The sequence below is a fragment of the Penicillium angulare genome (genome assembly GCF_028827245.1).
Source record: "Penicillium angulare strain IBT 27051 chromosome Unknown utg000012l_segment0_segment0, whole genome shotgun sequence".
In the NCBI taxonomy this organism is placed as follows: domain Eukaryota; kingdom Fungi; phylum Ascomycota; class Eurotiomycetes; order Eurotiales; family Aspergillaceae; genus Penicillium; species Penicillium angulare.
The window spans coordinates 892,275-917,512 of NW_026623171.1; the positions used below are offsets into that span (position 1 = coordinate 892,275).

At 46.5% G+C, this 25,238-nt stretch overlaps 11 protein-coding genes across 11 annotated transcripts; 5 read left to right on the forward strand and 6 right to left on the reverse strand.

Moving 5' to 3' along the window:
• Positions 1–1,179: 1,179 nt before the first annotated feature.
• On the forward strand, positions 1,180–1,932 carry N7478_012983 (CFEM domain-containing protein; the record flags this gene model as incomplete). Its single annotated transcript, XM_056929193.1, has 3 exons — positions 1,180–1,260; positions 1,323–1,464; positions 1,520–1,932. The coding sequence occupies 3 exons, from the start codon at positions 1,180–1,182 to the stop codon at positions 1,930–1,932; spliced, it is 636 nt and encodes a 211-aa protein (XP_056772555.1).
• Positions 1,933–3,921: 1,989 nt separating this feature from the next.
• Positions 3,922–4,894, reverse strand: N7478_012984 (putative phosphorylase; the record flags this gene model as incomplete). Its single annotated transcript, XM_056929194.1, has 2 exons — positions 3,922–4,722; positions 4,778–4,894. The coding sequence occupies 2 exons, from the start codon at positions 4,892–4,894 to the stop codon at positions 3,922–3,924; spliced, it is 918 nt and encodes a 305-aa protein (XP_056772556.1).
• A 580-nt stretch (positions 4,895–5,474) lies between these two features.
• Positions 5,475–8,418, reverse strand: N7478_012985 (putative ubiquitin-protein ligase (Asi3); the record flags this gene model as incomplete). Its single annotated transcript, XM_056929195.1, has 2 exons — positions 5,475–7,775; positions 7,975–8,418. The coding sequence occupies 2 exons, from the start codon at positions 8,416–8,418 to the stop codon at positions 5,475–5,477; spliced, it is 2,745 nt and encodes a 914-aa protein (XP_056772557.1).
• Positions 8,419–9,356: 938 nt separating this feature from the next.
• On the reverse strand, positions 9,357–9,796 carry N7478_012986 (elongin C; the record flags this gene model as incomplete). The annotated part of the gene is made up of 3 exons (XM_056929196.1): positions 9,357–9,495; positions 9,564–9,612; positions 9,676–9,796. The coding sequence occupies 3 exons, from the start codon at positions 9,794–9,796 to the stop codon at positions 9,357–9,359; spliced, it is 309 nt and encodes a 102-aa protein (XP_056772558.1).
• Positions 9,797–10,191: 395 nt separating this feature from the next.
• N7478_012987 (SDR family NAD(P)-dependent oxidoreductase) lies at positions 10,192–11,071 on the forward strand (the record flags this gene model as incomplete). The annotated part of the gene is made up of 3 exons (XM_056929197.1): positions 10,192–10,398; positions 10,461–10,854; positions 10,914–11,071. The coding sequence occupies 3 exons, from the start codon at positions 10,192–10,194 to the stop codon at positions 11,069–11,071; spliced, it is 759 nt and encodes a 252-aa protein (XP_056772559.1).
• A 678-nt stretch (positions 11,072–11,749) lies between these two features.
• On the reverse strand, positions 11,750–14,254 carry N7478_012988 (E1 ubiquitin-activating protein ubaB; the record flags this gene model as incomplete). Its single annotated transcript, XM_056929198.1, has 10 exons — positions 11,750–12,053; positions 12,118–12,464; positions 12,528–12,637; positions 12,691–12,869; positions 12,925–13,207; positions 13,270–13,334; positions 13,394–13,518; positions 13,580–13,816; positions 13,935–14,105; positions 14,195–14,254. The coding sequence occupies 10 exons, from the start codon at positions 14,252–14,254 to the stop codon at positions 11,750–11,752; spliced, it is 1,881 nt and encodes a 626-aa protein (XP_056772560.1).
• A 1,322-nt stretch (positions 14,255–15,576) lies between these two features.
• Positions 15,577–17,027, forward strand: N7478_012989 (queuosine 5'-phosphate N-glycosylase/hydrolase; the record flags this gene model as incomplete). Its single annotated transcript, XM_056929199.1, has 4 exons — positions 15,577–16,045; positions 16,089–16,267; positions 16,325–16,556; positions 16,615–17,027. 4 exons carry the CDS (start codon positions 15,577–15,579, stop codon positions 17,025–17,027), a joined length of 1,293 nt encoding a protein of 430 aa, XP_056772561.1.
• Positions 16,997–17,924, reverse strand: N7478_012990 (uncharacterized protein; the record flags this gene model as incomplete). Its single annotated transcript, XM_056929200.1, has 4 exons — positions 16,997–17,023; positions 17,193–17,266; positions 17,319–17,606; positions 17,723–17,924. 4 exons carry the CDS (start codon positions 17,922–17,924, stop codon positions 16,997–16,999), a joined length of 591 nt encoding a protein of 196 aa, XP_056772562.1.
• Positions 17,925–18,295: 371 nt separating this feature from the next.
• N7478_012991 (uncharacterized protein) lies at positions 18,296–19,736 on the reverse strand (the record flags this gene model as incomplete). Its single annotated transcript, XM_056929201.1, has 2 exons — positions 18,296–19,481; positions 19,552–19,736. The coding sequence occupies 2 exons, from the start codon at positions 19,734–19,736 to the stop codon at positions 18,296–18,298; spliced, it is 1,371 nt and encodes a 456-aa protein (XP_056772563.1).
• A 325-nt stretch (positions 19,737–20,061) lies between these two features.
• Positions 20,062–20,764, forward strand: cyp5 (uncharacterized protein; the record flags this gene model as incomplete). The annotated part of the gene is made up of 2 exons (XM_056929202.1): positions 20,062–20,073; positions 20,147–20,764. The coding sequence occupies 2 exons, from the start codon at positions 20,062–20,064 to the stop codon at positions 20,762–20,764; spliced, it is 630 nt and encodes a 209-aa protein (XP_056772564.1).
• Positions 20,765–21,688: 924 nt separating this feature from the next.
• On the forward strand, positions 21,689–25,206 carry N7478_012993 (RTP1/Tango6 family protein; the record flags this gene model as incomplete). The annotated part of the gene is made up of 3 exons (XM_056929203.1): positions 21,689–21,748; positions 21,824–22,404; positions 22,548–25,206. 3 exons carry the CDS (start codon positions 21,689–21,691, stop codon positions 25,204–25,206), a joined length of 3,300 nt encoding a protein of 1,099 aa, XP_056772565.1.
• Positions 25,207–25,238: the final 32 nt, after the last annotated feature.

Below are 25,238 nucleotides of genomic sequence, written 5' to 3' on the forward strand. Positions count from 1 at the left end.
TATTTGCCACTCCTGAGTTTGGGCCCCCAATGTTAATCCCTCCAGATTTCAGATCCTAGACAAGACCCTGATAGGGAGCGTTTTTAGTTTGACCAGAAGATACCTTCTCGTGCCACTCCATGAATCAAAATATATTGCTGGCGTTTTTAGGGTGGCCAGGTGTCGGACCAAGGCCCGATTGGGGTTAGCTGATGCAACGCTGCCGCAGGGCGGGGTCTTAGACTCTTAGTGGCCGTATTTCCCCAGATTGACCTCCAGGACCCCCGGTTTACGTTTCCGCTGTACGAAAGTAAATTGCGAGTTAGTGTCAGTCTCCTGCATGACAGGGTCGTTTTTTGTTTTTGTTTTTTGCAAGGTAATTTCCGCCTAGCAAGTTAATATCGCTCATGTTACTTCCGATGCTTGCTAGATAGAACATTACAGTCAGATTGATTGTATTCATAGTCATATCTCTTCTAAATATCCATAATCAAGGCACAATAATTCACACCCAAATGTCTGTTCTGTACATAAGTACGAGGTAATAAATAGGGAAACTGGGTGGGGAATCGTTCATCTGATGTGCTACCTCCGCACTATTCAGATGCATCTCGGCCGCTCGGCTGAGACAGGCGATCATTATGATTTACATTCCTGTCCATAGGAATTGACGATACTGATTATTACAATTCGACAATACGTCTAGCCACAGAAAGGTGGTACTCACCACAGGTCATTGGTAACACTGAAATCACTATTTCAAGATCAATTTCTCTACGCCTGTAGCTTTTGCTTGGCTCAAAGCCCACAAAATCTATGAATCGTTCGGCCTAAAGACCCTAGCTTAGCCATTAATTTCCTTTCCTATCCAAGAAAACCATACCAATTCAGGGACGGGCGTCAGCCATCGGTCTTGGCCCTGTAATCAACGTCCAGGGACCCTAGTAAATCCCCATGAAAGACTCCAGCCAACCGCGGCCCTTCAAACGTGTGGAAACCCGTTTTTCTTCTAACCAAGACATGTGATGGGGGAAATGCGACCCCGAAAATAGATTAACATGGCTAGATGTCAGACAAGAGAACTGCTTATAAAAGGCCATTGGGCCCTCTGTCCAACCTTGGTTCCGTTTCTTCTGTCCATAACCTTCACGCTCGTTATAAACTTGACTGTCGCTTAATTCCGCCTTATACTTCGCAAAGATGCAGTTCTCCCACGCTCTGATTGCTCTTGTGGCTGCAAGCCTCGCCAACGCTCAGCTTCCTGACGTGCCCTCGTGCTCGGTAAACAAACCCGTCTATAACTTCGCTCAACATGATGTATCATTTGCTCACACGTTCTCCAGCTCAACTGTTTCGTGTCCGCTCTGACTTCCGACGGATGCTCCACCTTGACCGACTTCGCTTGCCACTGCCAGAAGACCTCTCTGGTCAGCGACATCACCCCTTGCGTCAAGAAGGCCTGTACCGACATTGCGGACCAAGTTTGTATGTAACTACTACTCTTCAACTAACAAAGACCCAAACACTAATTCTGGTATAGCCGTTTCCAACGCTGTCGTCTCTCAGTGCTCCTCGGCTGGCCACCCCATCTCGGTCCCCCCAGTTGAGACCACCAGCGCCGCCGAGACTACTAGCACCTCTGCCGCCGAGACCACTGCTACCTCCACCTCTGCCGCCGAGACCGGAAGCAGCAGCAGCAGCAGCAGTGCCGCCGAGACCTCCGCCGCCTCCACTGGTGCTCCCGCTCCCACCGGCTCCACCACCCCTACCGGTGGCTCTGGTGGCGCTACCCCCAGCTCCAAGCCTCCTGGCTCTTCCACCCCACTGACTGGCGGCTCCAAGACCAGCAGTGGCTCTACTGCTGCCACTTCTGCCTTCAACGCTGCATCCAACGTTAAGGGTAACATGGCTGGTGTTGCTGCCATCGCTGCTGCCGCCGCTTACATTCTGTAAAATATTTACTCTTAATGTGGTGTCGACTCATCTCCCTGTCGGGCTCTATTGAGTGTGACATTGGATGATTGTACTACGATTTGCTTTGATGATACTGGTGGATAAGGATACTGTATAGTTCAGAGATTTAATACAACAAGCTTAACAGGTTATGATATTTATCCTATAATAAATAAGCAACGAAGGAAAGTAAAGCAAAGTGAAAGTGCTTGTAAAGAACGTGTAGTTCTTAATTTTAGCAAATACAAAATGTGGAGGAACCATCCACAGCATCATAATCCGGACTTGCGGTCAGTGAGTCAACAACCCAATTTGAATAACAACAGCAGTTAACATAGTAATATCTCAAATGCGGGGCCAAAAGCTTTAATTTCTAGGAGTTAGAGCTCAGGTGAGCTCGGCATAATGGTCTAGCCCCTTTTACTCTTATCATCACATTTACAATGTGTTGTCACTTCCAGGATTTGCAACCTCTCGGCCACTTGAGCTCGAAAGAGTCGGCGCCTGTAGCCAGTTTTCAACCATTCTCGAAAGGTAAACAAACATACAAAAAGCATCGGCACGAGGCTCCTATTGACCCAGGCCACATTTCGTCCCAAAAGGGTTGACGCCACCTTTTCGAGCTGCGTCATCTGCAGCTGAACACTCAATCAGAGCGCCGCATAACATGGGAAATGTGATGTGAAACCCTGCGCGATCCAAAAACGATTGTTCTTGCAGCTTCGGGTGTGACAAGCCCCACATAACTCGAACCTACGGGATGAAACTGGCAAACTTATGGGGCTGTCGATATAGCTCAATCTTCTCAATGTCATTGCTCTAATTATCGACTAGCTTGTTCTTGATGATATGACTGTGTAGTGACAAAATGCATTCAATTTCATGAGGTTATCAAAAGCCTCATTACCAAAAGCGTATACACAGTTAATTCCATGGGCGCATGTAGATTCTTCGATGATTATGCAAATATACGAGACTATAAGAAATTACTATGTGCATGATGGAGCTCATATTCACGCAAAGGGGTGGATATAGTATGAAGATAACCAATGTAATTCATACTCAGTAATTAGGTACTGAATATTCACTTATCAATTCTAAACTGGCCTGAGCACGCTGACGCTGTATTCCGCGTGCAGATCTCGGGTTTTTAGCCAGGCCCCAAAACGAGCTTTTTTACGATGTGTTGATTGTCTGCCTAAACCGTTGCCTCCAGAGACAGTTTTGCGGGGAGAGCAAAGAATTGAGAATGGAAGAGGTTGATGACGGACTTTGCGAATTGGTTGTTCCACGCCTATCGTCACGCTATCACCATGCCACATTCTATTCACATCCTCATCTGAAGGAATATCGTAGAGGGGATCTGTTCCGACCTCATCCATCAAAGAGCGGACTATGGCATTGTGAATCCCGAAGCGATCCTTTTATTGTTCTCGGCAATGGAGAAAAGTTCAATCCAACACAGGCTGAAAAGCAGATTCAAACACACCCGCTCGTCTATGCAACTCACACGCCACATATTGGACGAGCCTTTTACCCACAATAGAGAAAGCGTGCAATGGACGTGTTGTTCCATTGGATACATGAGTCGCAGCTTTAGAGGCTTATACAACGGACCCTGCTCTGAAAGGCATTGGATTGAATAGTGTTCCAGCACTTGCCTTGGCTGAATTTCTTCCGCATGCTTGTTGCTAGTCAAAACAATCCCCAACCATCGTTGGCGACGACCAAGTCTTGAGCATGTTCAAACACATTGCGCCAGTTGAAACCGGTTGATAAAGATTTGATGGAAACTTGGCTGAAACAATTGAATAATTGGATTCCGGAGTTGAACATTTGAAGTTTCAGGATTTGTATGTATCTGCTATCAGTGGTATAATAATCATTTCAAGGTTTATACCCAGATCCTTTTGGCTCCATTATTTTTACATCACATGGAAGGCGAAATATGAGTCAAGTAGAAACTTGGAAGCAAGAATTCTATTACATTTAGATTTCGTCCTGAGGAAGTCCTAGGCTAGTCAAGACATTCATAGGACCAAAATCTTTCCACGCATCTAGCAGTTCCTGGTTGGAAACATAAATCGACCCTACCATTCCTGGAGAGTTTGCAGTAATCCCTGCACAATCCCTTGCTCGTCGAGGAATAACAACCATCCAAGTCTTTGTCATAAGAAAATTATGAGGACAAGGTACATCATTGGCCAGCCGCAATGCATCTCGTGCCTTTTGGAGTAAGCCCAAGTATATCTCTAACAAATGCTCACTATCCCTGACACAGCCGTCAGGCAACAAGTTGAACCGTTGGATAAAATGTCTCAGAGGGAATGAACCCTTTTCCGGTTCAGGGACATAATCTGGGAACAGCTTAAATTCCTCCGGGTACGCCTCACCAGTCCCTGGAGCAGGAACAACCTGTACATGCTTATGGGCTCTACTAGACCCAGAAGTGGGTGTGCAGTTAAAGAAAACGTAGTTTTCACCTTCCAATTCCCACATAACCTGCCAGCCAGCATCGATGTCATCTAAAGCAAGGGGCTCGCTCTGTCTTCGGTAGGAGTCCACGGTTAAAAGGAGCAGCATAGGACGGAAGACTGGAAATTTGTTGACAACGAGGTAATGTGTTTTGTTGATTATTGCAAGACAGACATCTGGGTGGTCTCTTGCTATATCGCTACCAGGTCCAAAGGTACCAGGAATGAAACCAGCTGGTGGTGTTTGTGGTTTGGCTTGTATAGTGTCTTCAGCCTGTGGTTTGTTCTCTAGGGCCTGGGCAATATGAAAACAGAACTAGAATTCGTTAGATCGCTAGAAAGAGAACCTGGTAGAAGGTGGTCAAACGAACAGTCATACCCTTATCGGTAACAAGAACCGATTCGCTGGGCTGGTAGGCGATGATGCCCTTGGAGATCAATCGATCGAATTTGGCGCATATCTCGGCATGGCTGATACCGATTGGCATGGTGTTGACCGATGCGCTCTATGGATACGAGATCACGAGGTCGTATTTCAATCTCCGCGCTTAGTCTCAGTATCCCCAGTCTCGCTGGTAATTATAGGCGAGGGTTGGTTGGTAGTATGATGGAGTAGAGGGGCATGGGGCACGGTAGGTGATCGAACCTTTCTGTCCGAAATTGGCAACTTTGATGCCTTAGTAATTCGTGCGGCACATTATTTTCCGTACGACTTCCAAGGTTAGAAGAAATAGTTTGGCATAGAAGGATGAGAAATATATGGGAGTAGTCGCACTATCCCTAGCTATGTAGACTGAATTTTGGTAAGCAAGAAGAAATGTCGACAGCAACAAAGATGAGACGGGAGAGAACATTCGCCAGAAACAGCCAATGTCAATGTATTGAAGTTATTACCCTGTATACGGAGCAGATAAACGATCAAGAGATGATCTTGAGAGATAGGTAGATGCATATATTACATAGTGCCTAGGTATTGGATACTGAAATATCCATTCTAGTATTGAAATTACAGGGCCTATGAACGAAATCTGGAGCACGATAAGAAAAGAAACCGAAACAAACGACCACTCAAGGGACCCAGAGCCTCATAAAGCCATCAACCTCCTGTCGACAAGTAACACAGCTACCGAAGTTGTTCATAGCAAGGCTCACCCGGCAATCCTCACAAATGCAAAGACAGCGGCAAGGCCAGGTAATGATAGACCGAGGATTTGTCTGACAGACAACACACGGAGGGCCATTTGGACCAAGACCCGTTGCCCCCGATTCCCAACTGCTCGCGTCCGAATTAGGAGGAAGTTCCGACCGAAGAGTCACGATTAACCGTTCAAGTATCTCGGTTTCCTCGTCCGCATTTGGCCTGCGCTTCTCGGTAGTTGCGTCTGGAACGTCAGGGAGCAGGCGGGAAGACAGTAAAACACGAGATCTATCTCTCTCAACCTGTTTTTGATACTGGCTGCGAGTCATGATTCTACCTACTTGTCCAGGTTTTAAATGAGCTGCCAGAATGCGTGCTTCCTCTCTGCTTTCGCTATCCCGGGGGTCAAGAAGACGAGCAAATGTGCTGATATCCATAAATGGATCCTGGAATGGTGTACCCTCACGAGAAAATCCAGGGTTGGGGTTGGATTGAGTTGGCGTTCGACGACCATCCGATTGATAATCTTCCCATTCACCTTCTGACGCATTAGTAGACATTGAAACAACACTTGTCATATCGTCATCAACGGGTGGTCTGTAATCAGGAGTGTGGTCTTGGTTACCCCAAGAGCCGCCCACTTTCCACCACCCGTATAGCTTATCGTCAAACTGGCCTTCGTCATCCAATCCCCAGTTTTTTATTCCAGAGCTTTCCCGCTTCCTCATTTCTAGTTCGACGTCAAAATCATGGTTCTCGGGAAGTTCAAGCTCTCCATCATCAGTAAGGATCCAAAAGTCTAGGGACCCCGGGGAAGGAGGTTTGCTAGCCACGCGGCTTTTGCGCAACCCAGCTAGTCGTTTCAGCCATTGCGGTCGAATGCTGATTCCCAGAAGGTCAAGTAGCCGACTGAACCCGTATGCGATCCATCGAGCGATAAGCCAGAATATGGCGCGGAAAAAGGAAACGCCATGCCATAGGCGAACAGAAGATCGAACAGCACCAACACCGCCAAGTTCAGCCTGAGATCGCATCGCTCGAGAGCCGTTTTTGGGTTTCTCAATCTTCTTCTCTCGGCAATATCCACTTTCCCAAGCTGGAGGATTCTCTGGTAATTCAAAGCTAGTAAATCCGGCGGCATCAAATTGCGCGCCTCCCCCTGAGTTAGCTGACCAGTTTCCGTGGGAAGAACTGCGACGTCGAGAGGCTTCAATTTCAGCAAGGCGGTCCTGTTCAAGCCACGTCATTTGTCGTGCGATCACTGCTTTGCCCTCGTTCAAGAATACTGCTTCGCTGGCGGCCGTCAGAGCGACATAGCCGACACGAAGAAGCGTAGTGTAGAAATCTTCATGATGATTAATGCGAATGCTGCGGATCTGATTAGATCCTTGCATGTTCTCATGTGCTTCCCTGAACCGTTCTCGAATCGAGAGCTGTTGGGCGTTTTCGGCTGGCAGTGCAAAAGCAGTTATGGTCAAAGCCAACCCATAGATTGCGAGGCATGTGAGAATTCCAAAGAGAACAAGCAAATGGGGAATGAATCCGACAATGCAGACTGTTGGAAATCTGAGAACGCCTGTGTCAATACTGACAGGGGGGCCAGCCTCCAGTCCCCAACACATAGCAAACATAAAGCAAGCACCCCATAAAGCGGTGTTGAAAAGTCGATAACGACTCTGTTTGCCAAATACATCGAGAATGTGTGATGATAAGCTATTGCAGCATGATATCAACACGATAAGTAATAGTTCCGGCGTGACGTTCATTCGATCTAGAACCTGCGCCCTTGTCAAAAGATGAAGAGGCGATGTTACACTTTCGCCGGTAGCACTTTGGTTAAGAGGATTTTGTTTGGGAAGACCGAACATGCCTAGTCCGATAGACTTGCTGATCATAGATTCGGCTTCTGCGAATGCAAGAGAGTGTTCGAAAATCGACATTCCTGTCTCCGTCATGACAGGGCGTCCTTGCAATGCACAGGAAAGCGTTTCGACAAAGTGGCTCACGCATAATATGATGAAAACCGGCCACAAAAGGGCAAAAGATCCATGTGGAATATTTTGCATATTTGTCCCTCGTCCCATAGCCACAGCACTGCACGCTTGTTCATCTGACTCCCAAGACAAAAGACTTGATGCCAACCAATGGAGAGAGCCTCCACCGCTGGCGTAATCAAAAATCATCGGCTTTGCCGGCTTTCCATATCGAATTGTTGAATAGTTCGGGGAGGTCTGACATCGAATTCCGCGTAGTAAGTTCAGTATTGAAGATATGAAAAGGATGATAGGAATAATGCGAAGGGCAAGTCGTCTCTCCCATCCAAGTCGAAGGTGACGACGGGTGGATGCGTAGATCGTGATTCGGTTTAGAATTAAGGCCTGCAGCGGTTCTTAGTTGATTCATTCGAGAGTATAAGAAGCCAAAACTCACCTCTATCAAGCACGCGAAAGACCACACACTGGTCAAATACCCGAAAAACCCACCAACTTTCCGCATTGTCTGCATGATCTCCCCCATATACCAGCCCTCGCTCCCTGCTCCTTGAGGGGCGCCGGTGGCGATGCTAGCAGCATGCGACGCAGCAGTCATAGCTTCTTGTGAAAGCACGGTTCGCCCGGTCACAGGCGCAGCAGTGGGCCAAATATTCAAACTGAGATCCTCTATTCCAACTAATTTAGCGATATGTCGTGGCACGGTATTGAATGCAAATGTTTCAGCATGATGTAGAGCGCGGAGAGGGAGGGAAAGTATTTGGCGTGGCGAAGAGGGAATGAATGCGGACGCGGTCGTTGTCGAGATAGTCGCGTTAATACTCTGTGCGACGGAGGCAGAAGAAGTGCTCGGGATCGATGCTGGTGCGAGAACGTTGGACATGATTGGCGTCAAGAGACCCTCTATCAGTTCACTATCAACGGTCCGGGGATGTCGGAAACGCTATGGGGAGTCCCCCATGCGACACTTTGTATCAACAGATTGTTTCTAAAATGCCGCGGCAATTTGAAGTTGGAAGTCTTGAGCCACATTCGATATCACAGTAAGCATAGCTCCTGTCAAACGCATCCCGACGAAGAGGGGAAGGTGTTGGGGGATCGCCGCGTCTATTCAAACCGGGCACCTCCCCCGGATGAGTCAGCGTATACCGAGGCTGAAGCGCCAATACATCTACAAACTACGTAGTAAAGAGCCAGGACAAACAGGCACATGAGACTTTTCTTATAAGCACTCGTAATACCATCTATATTTCTTCGAAGGCACGTCAGCTCATAGAGCGGATCTAAAAAATATACTGTTGAATTCAAAAACTCCTAAAAACCTAGCAATGAATGTATCAACCACGAAGTACATTCTGCATCTATGAGTACAGCAATGTCACTACGTAATCCATAGCCCAGGTCAACTTAGAATGACCAAAGGCAAGAATTAAAGGTTGCGGAAGTGTTTGATCTGCCATCCATTTTAGACCATTCGTCCAGGGTTGCGATAGGCCCGAATGTTTTGATGCTTGGATGGCCAGGTTTGTATCTCGCCTGAAGCTAGTACAGAGGAAAGAGGGCCTTATAATTGGTGTTTTGTATATATTACGACACTGCAGACCTTTCATTTTCTGATTGGCGAAAGTGCCGGGCGTAGCATAGCTATCCAAACGGGTCCATAACTCCTTCTATAATATCACCGAATAAGTTCAGTTATTCTCATTGCGCCATAATTCGTTCTTAAATTCGTATCGTAGCACTATAATGGGGTTCATTCATTAGCTGCTGCACATTGTTGGAGGGGTAGAAATTGTAGACATGCATCTAGCTGTTTGGGAATCAAGTGTCCAGGTAGTCGGCCGCCATCAAGAGCTCCAGGCATAGCTCTGGTGGTATATCCATATCGGCCACGTTGGATTGGTCTTTGTGTTTCTCATTGTAGATGAAGTATTCGCAGACTTTCTCGAGGATGACGCCACTGAAGAGATAATCGTCAGTAAGAAACAACGCCAAACGTAATCTTCAGTGGAAAATGAACGGTCATACCTCAGTTCCTCTAAAACACATCTCCCGGTGAGTGCTTCCGAGAATCTGCCTAAGTCACAGAAGACAGGTTAGCAGCCATAATGACGCTTGAACATCAGGTTGAACAACATACTGGCGGGGTCTAACATAGCCCGGATTGTGCCTGAGACACAAGCTGCGCTACGAGGTATGATGAACTCAAATCCATCACGCGACACCAATGTCACATATTCGGATTCGATCTGGGGAGCCATGGTGAGAATGCGCGCTGTATGAAGACGTAGCTCAAATTCCTCCCACGCTTGAGTACCGGAGATCCTTTTGACCAGTTGGTCCGTGCGCACGCGCGCACTGCCGATAAGCCGATAAGCCGATAAGAATCGCGTCTGTCCATTGATTCCCGATCATAGATGCTTTGCCATAAGCAAGAAACCTTCAGCTCAATATGCACAAATGTCTTTTTGGGCCTCAGTTGAGAGCCCCAAAACAACCGGCTAGATGTTTCCAATTACCCAATGGCTCTCGGCCAACATTTCTCAAATCGACGGTTGTTCAAAGCAGCACTCGATTTACATCTTCTGTCCGCTCGAGCAACAACAGCAGCGCAGGAACTTTTCAGCCTTCAAGCAGACTCTCGGGTCGGACATGCATGGTTACCGGTGGAACATCAGGAATTGGATTTTCTATAGCGGAAAGATTCTTACATGAAGGCGCATCATCAGTAATACTGGTTGGCCGGTCCCAGCAGCGATTAAAAGCAGCCATCAAAGATCTGCAATCTCCAGATAATGTCCGTTTTATCGTTGGAGATATAGCAGAAGCAGGGTCCTGGATGCGCGAACTGGAGAAAGAAATGGTGAGCATTCCATCCAACATGCAGCGTTCTCCGGCCACCAAATCTAAGATACGATTCTACAGACAGATGTGGATATCCTAGTCAATGCCGCAGGGATCTCCATCTCAAATATACTCCCTCGGTCTGAGCTGGAAGACATATCTAAAATATTGCGGACAAATCTCGAGGGTGCCATACTCACATCAAGGGCATTGATGCGCGCTGCAATTCGAGATCGCATTCGCAATCGGAATGCAACTGATGGGGACAAGAAGCCTCTTTCGAAATGTATCATCAATGTCTCTTCACTCCTTGCACTCAAGGCAGGAACTGGTGCGGTACCTTATGCTGCGTCCAAAGCGGGAATTTTAGGCTTGACACGGTCGTTGGCTGCTGAGGCTTCGATATCTATGAAAGATATTGTTATTCGATCCAATGCTATCGTTCCGGGTTATATTGAGACGCCGATGATTTCAGGTAAGTTTGAAATCTTGATCTTGTGAAGGATTGATTAAAGTAACGATTTGTGTATTTAGACTTTACACCCGGCGAAGTTAGCAGGCTGAATGATATGATACCCCTTCATCGATTCGGAACACCGGAGGAGGTCGCCGACGCGGCTGTCTTTCTTGCTCAAAATGAATATGCCAATAACTGCGTGCTCAACCTGGATGGTGGCCTGAGTGCAGTCTAAGAGCATGCTGTTTAAAATAAGGCTGGACTTTGTTCCCAACCTAAGAATGCGGTACTAAGTGTCTATCTTGTATATTATGTTTTTGATATCTGCATTCATTCATTCTTGCATGTCTGTAGTTGAATTTCTTGAAAGGTCAAAAATTTCATGGTGGATGTTTCCTTCAAGTTGTGGACGAACATTCACAAAGTGTTTCTCTGGCTTATATAAATTCCAAAGTTTGGTTGAGAACTTGAATCTCTATGCGTATCAAGATCATATTGAAGTTCAACTTATTAATTGGTATGTACTATATAGATGGCTTAACATGTACTACTACTAGTAGTATGTACTGCTTCGTGTATCATCCTATCCCCACACATTATGGTTTTCATGGTATGCTGTACCTATCAGATTGTGGCTTGATGTAAGCCTGAGTATGATTAATAATAAGTAGTCAATTTTATTGCCTCCAATCAGTAGTTATTTGGAGTCACGAGCTCATGCAATCTTCTTTAATTCAATGTGACTTGCTGGGATACAATATCGTACATAGAAAGCAGAAAATGGTCATCAGATACCAAAGCAAAAGAAGCAACGGCACCCTTCCTCTATCACCTTTATTTTGGTGAGGGGGACGTCGAAGGGAAAAGAAACCGTAGGAAGTATTGGGCATCATGAACGTGAGATATGTCAGGTCTAATCATCGATCAAAATAGCACCTTCACCTTTACCCTCGGCGCCCTCGTCATCATCTATGACAATGACCCCATTATTGCCACTAGTATTGGAAGGCGGTTCTCCAGCAATCTTTTTTGCAACATGCCCATTTGTCAAATCCTCATCTTCGCCTTCGCGTTTGCGTTTCGCGGGGTTGACTACACCGTTTGCGGAGCCATTCTCCTCCTCTGGGGGAGATTGTTGATTCGGCTTGGGTTTGCGAGAAATGGTGAGTGTGTTCTTTAGCGAAGCAGGCTTTTCATCACCAGTGGCTGATTCCGTTCTGAAAGAAAAAGATATATGGTTAGCCTGGACGACTAATCGTGTTTCCATTCGCCTGGTCTTACCTTTCAATGATGAAGAGCTCCAAATTGGCTCGAGGGTCTTGATCTTCGTCATCCTCGTCGACGACAGTAATTGAGGTGCCATTCGTAAACCCGAGCTCGGAAAGCTTCTTTGAGAGATTTTCCTCAAGTTCAGGGTCATATATCAAAGCCGAATCTTTCAAGATCGATATCTCCTCGCCATATCCTAGTTCTAATCGGAGAACGTCTTCGACAATATTATTCAACGTTGCACTATTTTTATCAACAATGACATATCCCGTTGCAGCAGAGCATACAGTGCAATCTTCTTTGGGAGGATTCAAAGGCTCTGTGTTGATAGCACGTACCCCTGATTTCTCAAGGAAGACCTAAATACAAGCTCATTGTTAGAAAGTGGTGGTAAATTTTGATTCAATAATTCCTCATCTCACCATCGCGTTTGAAAGAGCGCCTTGAAGCACCTTGAAGGACTGAAGGACGCAGAGCCCTGCAGTCATCGCATTTGTAGTGGCAATGGCAGGAATGATGTTACCAGCCATCTCTGCGAGATATGTTAAAAATTGACATCCAGAGCGGCAGCGGGAATGTACTTACGTTTGGTATCGAATTTGGACTTGGGCTCGATATTGAAAATCGCAGAGCGTAAAATAGCCGTCGCAGTCACAAAGTCCAGGGTATCTTCATCATCCTTGTCGAACTCCAGAATTGGCATTGAGTCTTCCGGTGCTCTGTTTGTCTGAAGCACTTGAAAGCGCTTGCTCAGTAGATCCAAACTATCTGACATTAGTCCAAGCCATGTTTCACTCCAAGGATAGCGATTCGAGTTACCTTTCTTTAAACATAATAAAAGCTTCAGGCTGCGACCAGGGTCTCTGGTCGAATTTGGCAATTGTTTTGGAGTCCAAGGAAGACGATTGCTCTAAAAGTTGATCCCAGGAGAGCGCAGTTGGAGGTTCCCTCTCTTTCCACATATCTTTCAATCCACTTAGCCGTTCGATATCCTTTCTGAATACCTTGTCGAATACTTTATATGAGAAATCATCGGACCCCATGGACTCGCGGATTTCTTTAAGATCTTCCTTTTCTCGCTGCAATTCCGCAATCTCGTGCTCTGCTTTAATTAGTATCGGGTGGGTGAAAAGCCTAGTTGGCAGAGGAACGCATTAGACCAACCATTGTCAGCATTTTCTGAGGTATCAAACACTGCCGGATTATCTTCACTTTCACCAAATAGTTCACTAATAGCCAGTCAGTAACGATTTAAATACCTTCAGATTAGCTCGAAAGGATGTCGTACGGTAATAGGTAACTCTTTCCCCACACAATGCAGTGTATTGGCTGAGTCGGTGAACTTCGCACGGTGCAAATAGGAAATGACCTCTGCACCTCCTTTGGATTGCAGTCATAACATTCAGTTTTTCCCTGTTCCCATCAGCAAACTTCCTTGGGCCCACATCTTCGCGCTCTCCGGTTGTTAACCCACCTTCTCAATAACCTGGACCTGTCCGTTGAATCCCGTAGTGCCGCTTTCAATTAAAGGAACCGATGCAGCTAAGCACATATGGTTGACGTGGCGTCGCGCTGCGAGGTTATCCAATGCGTTGAATACAATCGTAAACGATTGGAACCAGTGGACATCGAATTGCTTATCCATGATGTTCGCATGGTATGCCTCTAGCTTCGCCTTGGGTTGGAATTTATGCGCAACCTCCTTCGCTACCTAATGGAAATAACCCATCAGATTAGAAGATGTCTTTCACAGATGCGCAAACTGCGCGGTCCGGATCGCAGCGGCGCTTTCGCAAGGGAGGATGGGAGATCGGGGAGGATCGACGCACCAGGGCTTTGGGCTTCTTTATGTGTTCATGTCGGAAAAGAAACTGGCGATTCAGGTTGCTAAGATCGATTGTGTCTAGGTCGATTATGTGGATTTCGCCGAAACCTGTGAGGACGAGGTTTTTTAGCAGCTCGCACCCGATGCCGCCGGCGCCTACCAGCAACACGCGGGACTAGAGAGGTTCAAAAAGATTAGTTCCTGGAATTTATGGCCAAATGCGATTCATTTCTTAGCTTTTCTTAGAAGCCTGCGCAGACTTACTTCTTGGATCGTCCGGGTGAGCTCAACTCCAAGGGAGCGCTTAATGGAGCTTCCCGGCATAGTGAGCGAAATGTGAGATTTGAGCAATTCTTTGGAATCAGGAACGGGTCCAGTCAATATAAGATGTTCCCATATCACAGTGATGAAGAGAAGGAAGAATTGGAGGGTGGGTTGGGAGGAACAAGGAAGCAGGGCGCGTGAGATTCCGGAAGCAAAGGCCGAGCGAGGTGGAAGCGATGGAGGGCCCCGTTTCGATGACGGCAGAGCTTGACAGGAACCTTTCCGCACCTTATACTAGTATACCTCCCCGATACCCTTCCTTCTTTTTATTATTATTATCTATAAACATTCTGTGTTTTCCAAATCTCCGATCTCAATCTTTTGGATAGGTAAATTGTTTGATCATCCTAGCTCTGTTCGATTGCCTTTGCATCACCTGCATCACCTACATGCGCCTTGTTTGCGGCTGTGTACAGGACCTTGCATCCTTATCTACTCCAGTCACCTGTAGAGAATTACTCTCAATTGAATCACAAATTTGTGGATGGCTATATTCAGGGCTTATTAGGGTTTCTGCCTAGTTTGAATCCAGACCGTGTCCATATCTGTTTAAGTAGGTCTCGCGGCCCCGCAGCAATACTATGTAGGTTCTAGATGCGAACTTGGCTGCAAGGTATCATTGGCTCTAATCCACAACAGATGAAGGATATGGACTAAATACTAATTTTGTATCTTGCTAAGAAAAAACAATATGTACGTATCCAGTCTCTTGCTATCGGAATCGACCAATGATTAAAAAGGAATCCTCAAGGTCGGTTTAATGTTCTTCTCTAGTGACCGATTGCCCGGTTGGTATATGCAGATCACAGCGATTGAGAGAGCTTGGCAGGTAGCATCGCCATGATAAGCAAAGTACAGTCAATAATCTTGTGAGAGCCTTAGACGTGTGCAATCGCAAATTCAAGCCGTTCTAAATAATGGTTATATTTCCCTGATACGAAATATCGGTGAAGATTAAAATCCAAATATTCCACGATCTGCGGTTCAGCCATGCTTATGTAACCCACATCTGGTTCCAAAAAAAACCGATGAAATTTCCCTTGTGGCGAATGAAAGAAAGCCCCGAGTACTCATAATTGCATGGTGGAAGTGTTCAAATCCAGGCTATCGCTCATTACATTCATTGAATTCCCTCTGTGAAAATTTACCAATCTCTATTGCCGCGGTAGGAGAATTGGATCAAGCCAAAGATCGCAGGGACGTCTATCTGGTCCCTGCATATCATATCACTATCAGAGATATAGGGGATAGCCCCACAGAGTAAAAACCACAACATTTGAATCAGTATATTTTTCAACATCCCCACGAAACACTCCTTGAAAATGCCATCTCTTGAACCAATTACCCCTACGAACCAGCTAGCCGATGCAGGGTCCGACGACGGAGTCGACCCGGAGCTGGTGGAGCTGCTTCGCCAGCACTATGGGCTGGGTGGGAAGCCAAACAAGGCTGCGCCGCCAGAGACGAAAGTGTTAGAGAGTGCTCAATATGTCTTTGACAATTCTATTGATGTGGCACTTAGCCTGACTCATACTAAAGACGCCGCTGAGTTAATATGGCGGTTGATGCAGAAGAAGGCATACTCCACACAGACATGGTCGGAACATGAGCTGCATCCCAAGAGCAAAGACGAGAGTACAGTGGACTTCATTTTCACCATGGATCTTCTGAACTTTAGTTTTTGGTCGGAGGAGAAAGACGAGTCCAAGCGATTTGCAATTGAGTACCGCGACAAGAAATGGACGGGATATTGGAGTCTGGTGGCTGCTCTTCAAAGAGCGCTTGATGAAGGTATAATCTAGGTCTACTAGTACTTTGTCATTACATATTACAGTTGAGACTGACCATGAGCTTGCAGATATCCCCATCACTACCCCGGACTTCTGGGTCAATGAGTCAGAATGCACGGAGGAGCTATTGAGACATGTTTTCCGCTCTTCCACGGACGAGGAGATTCCCCTCTTTGAAGAAAGGGTCAAGTGCTTGCGCGAAGCAGGTGAGGTGCTGTGCAATGTAAGTATTTCTACCCAGCGACTTTCAGAGCTTCCCTTGAGCTAATCACCAAGATAGGAATTCGAAGGAAGTTTCTCAACCTGCATTGAGGACGCCAACTACTCTGCCGCCGGTCTTGTTAACCTTCTCACCGAGTCATTTGACTGTTTCCGGGACGAGACAGTCTTCAACGGAAAGCGTGTAAGGCTGTATAAACGAGCCCAGATTCTCGTGGCAGATCTATGGGCCTGCTTTAATGGCGAGGACTTTGGAAAGTTTGACGACATTGATAAGATCACCATGTTTGCGGGTAAGACTCACCACTTGCCCACTATCGTTCTTCCTCATTAACTTACAAATGTGTACAGATTATCGTATTCCACAAATGCTGCACCAACTAGGATGTCTGCGCTACTCTCCTCCACTGGAGAGCCACATCCGCAGCCTAAAGCCTTTAACACCAGGTTCGAACTGGGAAGTTGAGCTACGTGGAACAAGTATCTGGTGTGTAGAGCTGATCAAGCGCGAGATTGAGAAACGGCATCCAGAGGTTAAAACAGCCGGCAAATCTGACAAGATCAACGGCTCCAACGAGAACGAAGAGCCCACTGAAAGCGAGGAGGTCGAAGGCCCAATTGAAGAAGAAGACACCAAATCGAACAAGACATATGGGATCAATGCGATTCTCATAGATTTCTTTCTCTACGATACCATGAAGAATTTGGAGGCAGAGCATAATGAGGGCATTCCTCACCATCGAACACGCAGCATTTGGTACTAAAGCGCAATTACAATGTGACTTTATCGATACCAGTTGGAAATCAACATCATATTATACATGTACTTCTTTTGGCAAACATTAAATTATAAATCATTTCTTCTACTTCACAAGACTTTCCCACAATCCCTTTATGCTCTTAAGTTGATGACGCAATACCAGACTTACTATCTCCTTATGCATAACCGGCTTTTCCTCCTCTTCACGACCGTCAAAGGTATCCTCAAGAGTAGATGCACCGGCTGCAACCTCAATGTAATCATGACGGTCTTTTTCATCTTCCCCAGGACATACAATGAAGCCCCCAAATTTCAACAGCATCGAGTTCAAGATCAGACGGCAAAAACGACGATTCCGTCGACGAAGGGATGTTGACAAAGATATGTGTGTACTTAGCCGCAGGCATGATTGAATGAAGACCCGATACTACAGCCTGTGAAAAATCGAATTCGAGTTGTTTAATCATGTCTTTCATTTTTGACGGAACGAGTGAGGCGTTAGGAAATGTATGAAAATCAACGCTGACATCAACAGAGCGATAAGAGCCGCTATATTCTTCCCATGGTGTACTTTCCGCATCCACTTTGTAAGTTAGAATATGATGGGTTTCAAGAATTATCTCTTCGGAGAGTTCCTGCACATCCAAGCAGAGCTTAGTGATCATGAATGCCGCTGCTTTGGCGTGCTGGATAATTTACCGGCGACTTTGTAAACAGCAGCAGTATTTGCAGAAAGCTTCGAACGCATGCGCTCCTGTTTGATGATGGTATAGTCCTTATCCTGTTCCGAGTCGTCGATATCCCCAGGAACGTATTCACCCTGTAAAATCTTCATACACAATTTGAAATTCACATCAAACCCTGCGCCAGCTTCCTCGATCATATTCGATCCATAGATCATACGAGTTAAACATTCCAGTATATGATTTTCGCATGATACGTCTTGTTCGCGGCTCAGGCGGGTTGAAAACTTTATCTTTGAGCTTATTACGAAGCTTTACCATTTCTAGAAACACAATATACGTATACCAAGCGGTAAAGCAAAGGTTATATCGGGTCAAGGGGGGTTTTCTCGCTGGACGCTATAGTCCCCCATAGTCATTCAAAACCGCAAATAGGTGTGATTGGTTTTACAAGAGAACTACAGATATCAAATATGCTATGAACTCATACTGACCAAAGGACATAATGTATAATTAGATTTCATTTCATCACCGAGGGTATCAATACCATGTTAATTGCTCCATCCATATACTCCGCAAAAGACACCCATTATGCACTCGCTACCTGACTCTGTCCCCCATCAATACGGGAAAGAATATCAGTTTTCCACTCAAGGAAGGCTTCACAACGGTCCTCGCTGAGCCAATCAACTCGATCTTGCATCATAGTTCCCAGGCCGGGTAAGAGGCCACCATGGGTAGCGTTATTGGAGCGCGACTTTTTGTTTGTCGAACTCGTGCCATCATTCCGTTTAGGAAGCTTGACGCCACGGAAAGCGGCATCTTCCTCATCAAGGTTACGAAATGAGTTACCTTCTTCGTCTTCGCCATCCAAATCCCCAGCAAGTGGGATATTTTCAAACCACTCCTGCTCATTTGCCCACCCTTGCTCCATGATCAAGCCAATCCAAGTGTCAACATTATCGCGATGACGTCTGTCATTCGGCAGGCCGAGACTGATCAGTGCAGTTTGGCGCATCTCGGTAAACGTCTTCTTGTCCATCTTCTGACCCTCGGTATCCACTTCTTCGCTATCTGGCGATGGAGCGGGATTTCTTCGACGAGCCAATACAAGGAAATAGACACCGACGACCATAGCAAATACAAGCTCCTTAAAGTCATCGTCGCTGCTGGTGTTTGAGATCGATACAATGGGTTCTAGAAATTCCAGCGTTTCTTCATCGAGTCCCTCCTCAGTGCTGGACATGCAGGACGTCAAGTACAGGATAGAAGAGACACCGGCGAATATATGCGGGGGTAGAGTTCTTGAGATCGGAGGGCGGGACCAGGTAGTTGTTCGTGGTGCTGGAGTCGAGAGTGTCTTGCAAACTGTGCGGATGGCAGTCATGGCCCAGGCCGGGGCATCGGGAATTATAGTAGAACCCAACCCATTCGCATTGTTGGTAGATTTCCGTGCTGACTTCGAGGGTGAGCCGTGTTTAGCCACGCTCACACTTCTTTTCAAGGGAGTGGATTTGGAGGGTGTGTTTTGTAGCGCTCGGGGCGTAGGAGCAGCTTTCCTAGGGGTTTGTCCTTCTGCTGACGCTTTGGTTGGTGTCCTCTGCGCAGAGGCAGTATGTGGTGATGCACCGGCAACAGAGCCGCTCGCAGATCGTTTGATGCCTGTCGAGCCAGACGAGAGTGATCGATCTAGATATGAGTATAGCTTCTTGTAGACACGCGGAGGACATGGTGGGTGGCCAAGTAGTGGAGGAAGTTTCAGCGCTCGAGTAAGTCTAGAGGTACAGGTTGTCAGTATAATTGAACCAATGTAGATTTGGGCTTTGGAAGGTAATATTCTCCTACCTTCTGCAAGCGATCTCTGCACAGGCGTATGGTCGCGCGATTTCTTCTTCGGGCTTTAAACTGCTGGAGAAGCTTCGGGATTGTGCAACAAGACTCAGCGCTAAGCTGAAAAGCTCTTGGGGCAGATCGCTGGCATGGGTTGGGACCAGGTTTCCCAACGCTTGTTCTACTGGGCGATTGTTCATGTTTCTGAGACAAGGGCGGCCTGGCGTGACGGAATTGAGCAGAGGTAATGGAGGTAATGGTTGACAATGTGTTTGAAAAAGTAGTGTAAATAGTAGGTCGCGGTCCAGCTGTTAGAATAGATATCAATGCCAACAATTAAAAGGACCTAATGCTTGAATATAAGAATTAGGAATGTTGTTGCCGTAAACACTTGTTAGCGATTAAACTCTAGGCCGCGGAACGCCGATCTTATGACTAAGCGCGATATCGAACATTTGAGCTGTCGGCGGCTTTGCTTCTTCGGTGTCACTACTTATTGCTCATTGAGACCAGATTACTTCGAAGATGTCGGTTACTGTGAGTTCTCTACATAGATATCCTCTCATCATGAATTGACCAAGGACCTTCACTAATATTGACTCTTATCCAGCTCCATACAACCCAAGGCGACCTGAAAGTCGAGCTATTTTGCGAAGCAGTTCCAGAGACTGCGGAGAACTTCCTCGCCCTTTGCGCATGCGGTGCTTACGATGATACGCCATTCCACCGTCTTATCCCCGGTTTCATGATTCAGGGCGGAGACATCTCCCTTGGCCCAGCCGCCCAGCCTTCAATCTCCACTAAACCAAGTCTACCGTTCGAGATTCCAAAGGGCGGCACATCAATCTTCCACCCATCAGGAATGAACCAGGAAATCCACCTTCCAGCCCTGCGACATAATGCGCGAGGTATTCTTTCAATGGCCTCGCGCCCTGTCAAGGATAGAACAGCACCGGGATCTCAGAATGCGACTGGTCCGACTGTCAACGGTAGTCAGTTCTTCATCGCCTTTACAGCCGCCCCGCATCTTGATGGAGCTAGCACAGTCTTCGGGAAGGTCTTGAATTTGAGTGCGCAGGATGAGGGCGGGGATGTCCTCTCAAAGCTAGAGCAGGCCAATGCCAAGGTCGATAAGAAAGGCAAGGTTTCTCAGCCCAAAGAGGACGATGACTTCGAAGCCCTTCGCATCAACAAAGTCACAATTCATGCAAACCCTTTCGCAAAGTGAATGAATTGTCAATATTTGTTAATTCGACTTGGCCTTGACCATGCGTTTCCAAAGGCGTTAGCTAGCATGGCAACGGTCGGCATCGTGGCCCTTACGCCACCAACTTCAAACAGAAGCTCCTCTATAAAGATCTTCCGGCTCTAATGGAACTTTCTGCGACGGACTAGATATTTTCCAGCCGTTAACTCATTGTCACCTCATGGCTTTCATCATACGATTGAAGTCTATGTTGGTTTCCGCGGCCCCTCAATTCATTTCCAATTCCAGGCAATCCTGCGGAATTGTAAGGTTTGTGTGACGACACACTGTTCTTCCTTTGCTATATGTTCCTGTAATCGAAGTGCGCTTTATCGAATCCAGACTCTGGAGACTGCTAGCAGGAGGTCCATAAACTTGGTACATATTTCAACTTGATTGGAAGCAGACAGGAAGACAAGAAAGTCGAAGTTCGAGTCACCGAGTGACATATCGCTGAACATAAATAACATAAGAATACCTTTCAATATGCGCAACTCTACAGCAGATTATAAAATAAACTTGTCGTTTGGTCTTGGTGGCAGCGATGCTGACCGTCATGCAAATGAGTAATATCCCCCAGCCTCCAAACGCTTATGTTCTTTGCCTTGCGATCACGGCTTCGAATATATTCTGTAGAATTGAATTCGCTCCCAACCTCTGTAGCACTAAGTATGTGCCTGAGCTACCTTACGTATCAATAGGTGCCTTGGTAAATGCTGGCACGTGACTGTATAGATCTCCTTTGAAGCTGAGAAATCCATTTCCAACGCTGACTAAAGTCCGTCAACTGTCAACTGCCAAGACCCAAGCTTTTGGTTTCGCCCATAGCAAGATGAGCTCATTCTGATATCCGCTGTCAAGACAAAGGATGAAATAGAATTTGGGCCACATCTGCCTCTCATAATTATGACAGAGTCTATACAAGTCAAGGAGGCCTTTCAACAAGCCACCACTTTCCTGAGGCCAGTGTTAAACAGAGGCAAGCAAATTTAATATTCGTTCGCCTTATCTCGACACACTGCTAACAACTGTGAAGAAAAGATCAATAATTCGCAAGGGAAATCTCTGCTGGAAGTTTTGATTCAAAATACCACGCAAAGCGTGTCACCAAACGATGAGGAAGCCGCAAGAACTCTCATTATCGGCACGGCATTAGACATCTTAAGCCGCATACATGCAGCTTTTGTTGCGCCCGTTGATGCCCGGAATCAGTACCTAGCGACAGAAGGTGAAGATACGGCGCTTGAAGATGCAAAGCGACGTCGAATGTTACATGCTTTATTGGACTTGATCTCGCTTGAAGGCATCTACCCATCACTCTCGTCGGGTGTTGGAATCCCTCTTCAGCAGAGAGTAATTTCGGTCTTACCAGCTGGTGTCATCGCCAAACAGGCAAATATTACTGCAAGCAGCACCCCGCGCAATGTGGCTCTTCTTCATCGGACTATCAAAATCTTGCTTAAAATTATGCTAGATTCGAGGTCAAGCATTCAGCCCGTTATTGGAGGTCGCATTCTAAGTGACATAATTAGCGGAACTGCTGATCTTGCTTTCAATCCTAATATTGACTTGCAAAATGACCGCATCATTCTGCAAGATCAATTTTCTATGATGATAAACGAGTATGTTTTTCAATACGTTTGTCTATACCCGCGCACAAGTACTAAAATAAATCACGCAGAACTCCAAGCTCAGTCTTACTACCCGCATTATCTACATTTCTCCAAACAGATACCACTGCATGGTTCAAATCTGTAATATCAAGTCAAATATCCCAAATCCCACTTCGCCCCGGAGGTGTGCTGCAAACAATTCTGTTCATTGCCTCGCAATTTTCTCCGTCACTTGGACAAGAGGCTCAAAGCGAGCAGTCAAATGGACCCCATTTCACAGTGCAGGCCATCATGCAAATATCAAAACTTCTATCCTCCGTCCCGCAAGGTGTTGACCCTGTGTTATACTTTACAACCATCGCACCGCAGCTATTGAGTCTGCTTGATGGAAATGACCCGGATCTTAAAAAAACTGCGTCCTACACCATCGGAAACGGCATCCTGGGTAAACGCATGTTTGGGGCCCCTGGGACCATAGGCCATTCAATTTTTCTCGAGCCAATTTTCCGCACCTTGACTGCTGATCTTGATGATCCATCGTCTCGATGGATGAAGCCGCATTCTAATTCTGAGAACCAAGATCAATCAATGGGGGGACAAAGCATTTATCCAAACACTATTGTGGAAAGTGCAATGATACAACTCGCATTGGATAGACTTGGAAGCCTTGCTTTACAGCATCCAAATCCAGGCCTTGTCAAGAGAATCGTGTCTCCAATTCTTCTACCACTCTGGGGTCTTGCCTGTTACTCCCAAGAACAGAATCTGGACTCGCTTCACCAGAGAATCATGACTCTCCTTGGTACATATTTTAGTATCTCGGTAGGGCTTCCGCCGCTCAAGAAGCTTGGTGACAACCTGCTATGGGATGGTGGATCGACTTGGACATACAGGCCCAATTTTGATGGCTCAATCAGCATTGTACAGCGAACCAGTCAGATGAACCAGCAATTGAACATGATCCATCTGATGAATTCACTTGAAGCCCGAACAGACCTTTTTGTGGGCTTGCTTGGTTCTGATCCACGCAGCGAGGAGCTGACCGGTGATATGTTCCTTTACGTAAGTCAGAAATGGCTCATGCAGCCCAATCAAGATGAACAGGGACAATTAATTGGAGAGTCAGACAACCTATCCCAAAAATTGGTCAGTGCGAAAATTACAGAGAAATTGTTGAACAACTTCAAAGATACATTGTCTCGTCATCCTCTACGTGTCCTCGACCTTATCAAACAAGTCATAGATGGTGAATTGCATAGAGGGAAATCGGCTCAGCATCGAAAACAAAATTCCCAGAAACCATCATTATCCTCTCTCGCCAACATAGTCTCCCCAGAAGCGGAAGGAGATCATATTGAAACTAGTAAAGAGACATCAGAGTCACTTTCCACTGCATTCAGTTTACTTTCCACTGTCCTTGCATCTCCAGAGTTCTCCACATCACAAGAGACCAAGTCGCTTTTGGTATCGGTCAAGGAAAGCCTTGATAAACTTATCGGAATCCTGCCCGATGACCTCTGCAAACCAGCAACAACCGCATCAATGCTACTTGAGATTCAGCTCGGCCCCTCGGAAGAAGGTGACAACAAACCTACGCCTACCCACTTTGCCGATATCGAAACACATTGTCAAGCATTATCAAATCTCAACTCAGATTTACCTCCTGTTCAAGCAGAAGGATTTTCTCTGCTTACGAAGCTGGTCAATGACTCCTCTCCCGTCCTCGACATACCCTCAACACTGACATTACTGTTGTCAATAATAACCGATATTTCTGAGTCGACGGCCAACGAAGAATATATATACCTAAACGCAATCAAGCTGATAGGCACATTGGCTTCCCGGCATCCAAAAACCGTCATTAAAACGCTCGTTGACAGCTACGCGGACAAAAACGAGCATAGAACCTTGGACCAACGCTTGAAAATCGGCGAATCCCTGCTCCGCGCAGTACAAGATCTTGGCGAAGCATTGAACGGCGAAACAGCAAAAATACTCGGCGAAGGCATGGTCGCAGTAGCCGGAAGGCGTGGTATCAAGTCTCAAGCCCAAGCCACACGGAAAGAACGGGAAAAGAAAGAGCGCCGTCGACAAGAACAAGATTTCCAGAAAAACAAAGAAGAGCCCGTCATTCCAGAGGATGATGATTCAGATACAGAGACACCGGAACATTCAGCGCACGCGGCGAATATCGTTGCTGCATGGGCAGCCGGCGCAGCATCTGATCAAGAACCAGATGACCTGCGCGTGCGGACATCAGCACTTTCTATCCTAGCATCGGCGATGACGACCAATATCCTTGGTTTGGGATCGGGGGTCGTATCGTCATCTTTGGACCTTGCGTTGGCGACGCTCACACTGGAGCCAGGACCTGAAAGTGCCATTCTCCGACGTGCGAGTGTAATCCTCATAATGGACGCTTTGAAGGCGCTTGATAAAGCTCGCGAGGAGAGGAAAGGACGAGACATTGGAATTGGCTTTTCATTGATTGACACTGGGTATACTGAGTTATACGGTGGATCCTCGAGCCAAAGGTCAGAGCAAGGGCCAGGCACTATCGGAAACATCCCTATAATACTTCGCACTCTTGGATTCGTGGAGAGTCGAGAGGATGATCCGATCGTGCGAGGTCATCTGCGGGCTTTGGTTGAGAGCCTTGAAGCTTGGATAGAGAAGTCCCTCATGTGGGGAATTGGGTGTCAAGATCATGGCAAGCCAAGGATGGAATTGAGTGATCAAATCGCTGGTTTGGATATAGATCCTTTGTCTCATCATGGATCTTCTAGACCGCGTATTGAAGAGATCGAGTAGATTCAAGAGGTATAGGGATATGAAAATGGACG